Source organism: Trichinella spiralis (assembly GCF_000181795.1).
Source record: "Trichinella spiralis strain ISS 195 chromosome Unknown Scfld5625, whole genome shotgun sequence".
NCBI lineage: Eukaryota > Metazoa > Nematoda > Enoplea > Trichinellida > Trichinellidae > Trichinella > Trichinella spiralis.
Window position 1 is genome coordinate 1 of NW_003532564.1, and position 1,032 is coordinate 1,032.

The 1,032-nt window shown below is 40.0% G+C and overlaps 1 protein-coding gene across 1 annotated transcript; it reads right to left on the reverse strand.

The window, feature by feature from the left end:
* Positions 1-344: 344 nt before the first annotated feature.
* On the reverse strand, positions 345-919 carry Tsp_14206 (conserved hypothetical protein). Its single transcript, XM_003366664.1, has 2 exons — positions 541-919; positions 345-457 (listed from the first exon to the last, which is right to left on the reverse strand). The coding sequence occupies exons 1-2, from the start codon at positions 917-919 to the stop codon at positions 345-347; spliced, it is 492 nt and encodes a 163-aa protein (XP_003366712.1).
* Between the last annotated feature and the right edge of the window lie 113 nt (positions 920-1,032).

Consider the following 1,032-nt stretch of genomic DNA (forward strand, 5'->3'; position numbering starts at 1 on the left):
TGTGGTTTGGTTTACGTGAGAAGGCATCAATCAGAAAACTTATTTCTGGATAGCACAGAATCTCCTGATCTATCGTACTTAAACGCTTTATTCAGCAGTACAAAGTATAACATAGTATAATACAAAATAACAATATAACATAATAAAATACAATACAATACAATACAATACAATACAATATAATACAATACAGAACAACAATACAACAAAATATAATAAAATACAATGCAATACATTACAAACGAGCAATATAATAAAACAAAACATCATACAATAGAAAAGCAATAAAAAACTGTTCAAGATTAAAAAAATAAACAATGCAGTTGTACAGGAAAGGATGGCACTCAGTAATTCTCCCCCTCAGGTACTAGGTACGCCACAGCTCTCAAGAACTGCTCCATTGTGCGCGTAACGCCATCGTATTCTGCAGCCAACGCTGCTATGCTTAGCTGCAGTTCTTCATATTTTTTATTCTTTATCAGCAAATCATTGGAGGTAACCCGACCTGATGTTACTGCTAATTCAAAGCTTCAGTTGAACCCTGCTCATCAATCAGCAATTGGAGCAGTTCATAAAAGCCGAGGTGCCGCTTCCCCGCAAGTCGGTTCATTTTGAAGTGCCCGTCTTCCAAATCATTGTTTGTGCGAATATTTACATTATACACATTCCACAGAGGCAGTCTGTCATAGGGCATCCATTCCATTCGGAAGTAATTGAACAAGGCTGCTATTGAACCCGTAGCATCTCTGCCAAACAGATCCACAGCAGCAGCTACATCATGAAGCGGCAAAAAAGCCGTTGCCAGCAACATTTTGACTTTTTTCTTCGTTGCTGCTTCATTGATGTAGCTGGTTCGCATCCCAAGATCCGTCACCTTCCGCAGAACTGCTTGGCAGAAACGGAAATAACAGCCTTGCATGCTGACCCCTGGAAATGTCCCCTGCAGTGCAGGGATCAGGGCGGTCTCAAATCGGAATTACTGTTTGCGGCTGTAAGACCACACCTAACGTTGCCGCCTTTAAAATTAAATTA

Coding starts and splice junctions, on each gene's coding strand:
- Tsp_14206 (XM_003366664.1), bottom strand. CDS start 919: ATGCAAGGCTGTTATTTCCGTTTCTGCCAAGCAGTTCTGCGGAAGGTG. Junction 458..540: donor ATTGCTGATTGATGAGCAGG/GTTCAACTGAAG, acceptor AAAAATATGAAG/AACTGCAGCTAAGCATAGCA.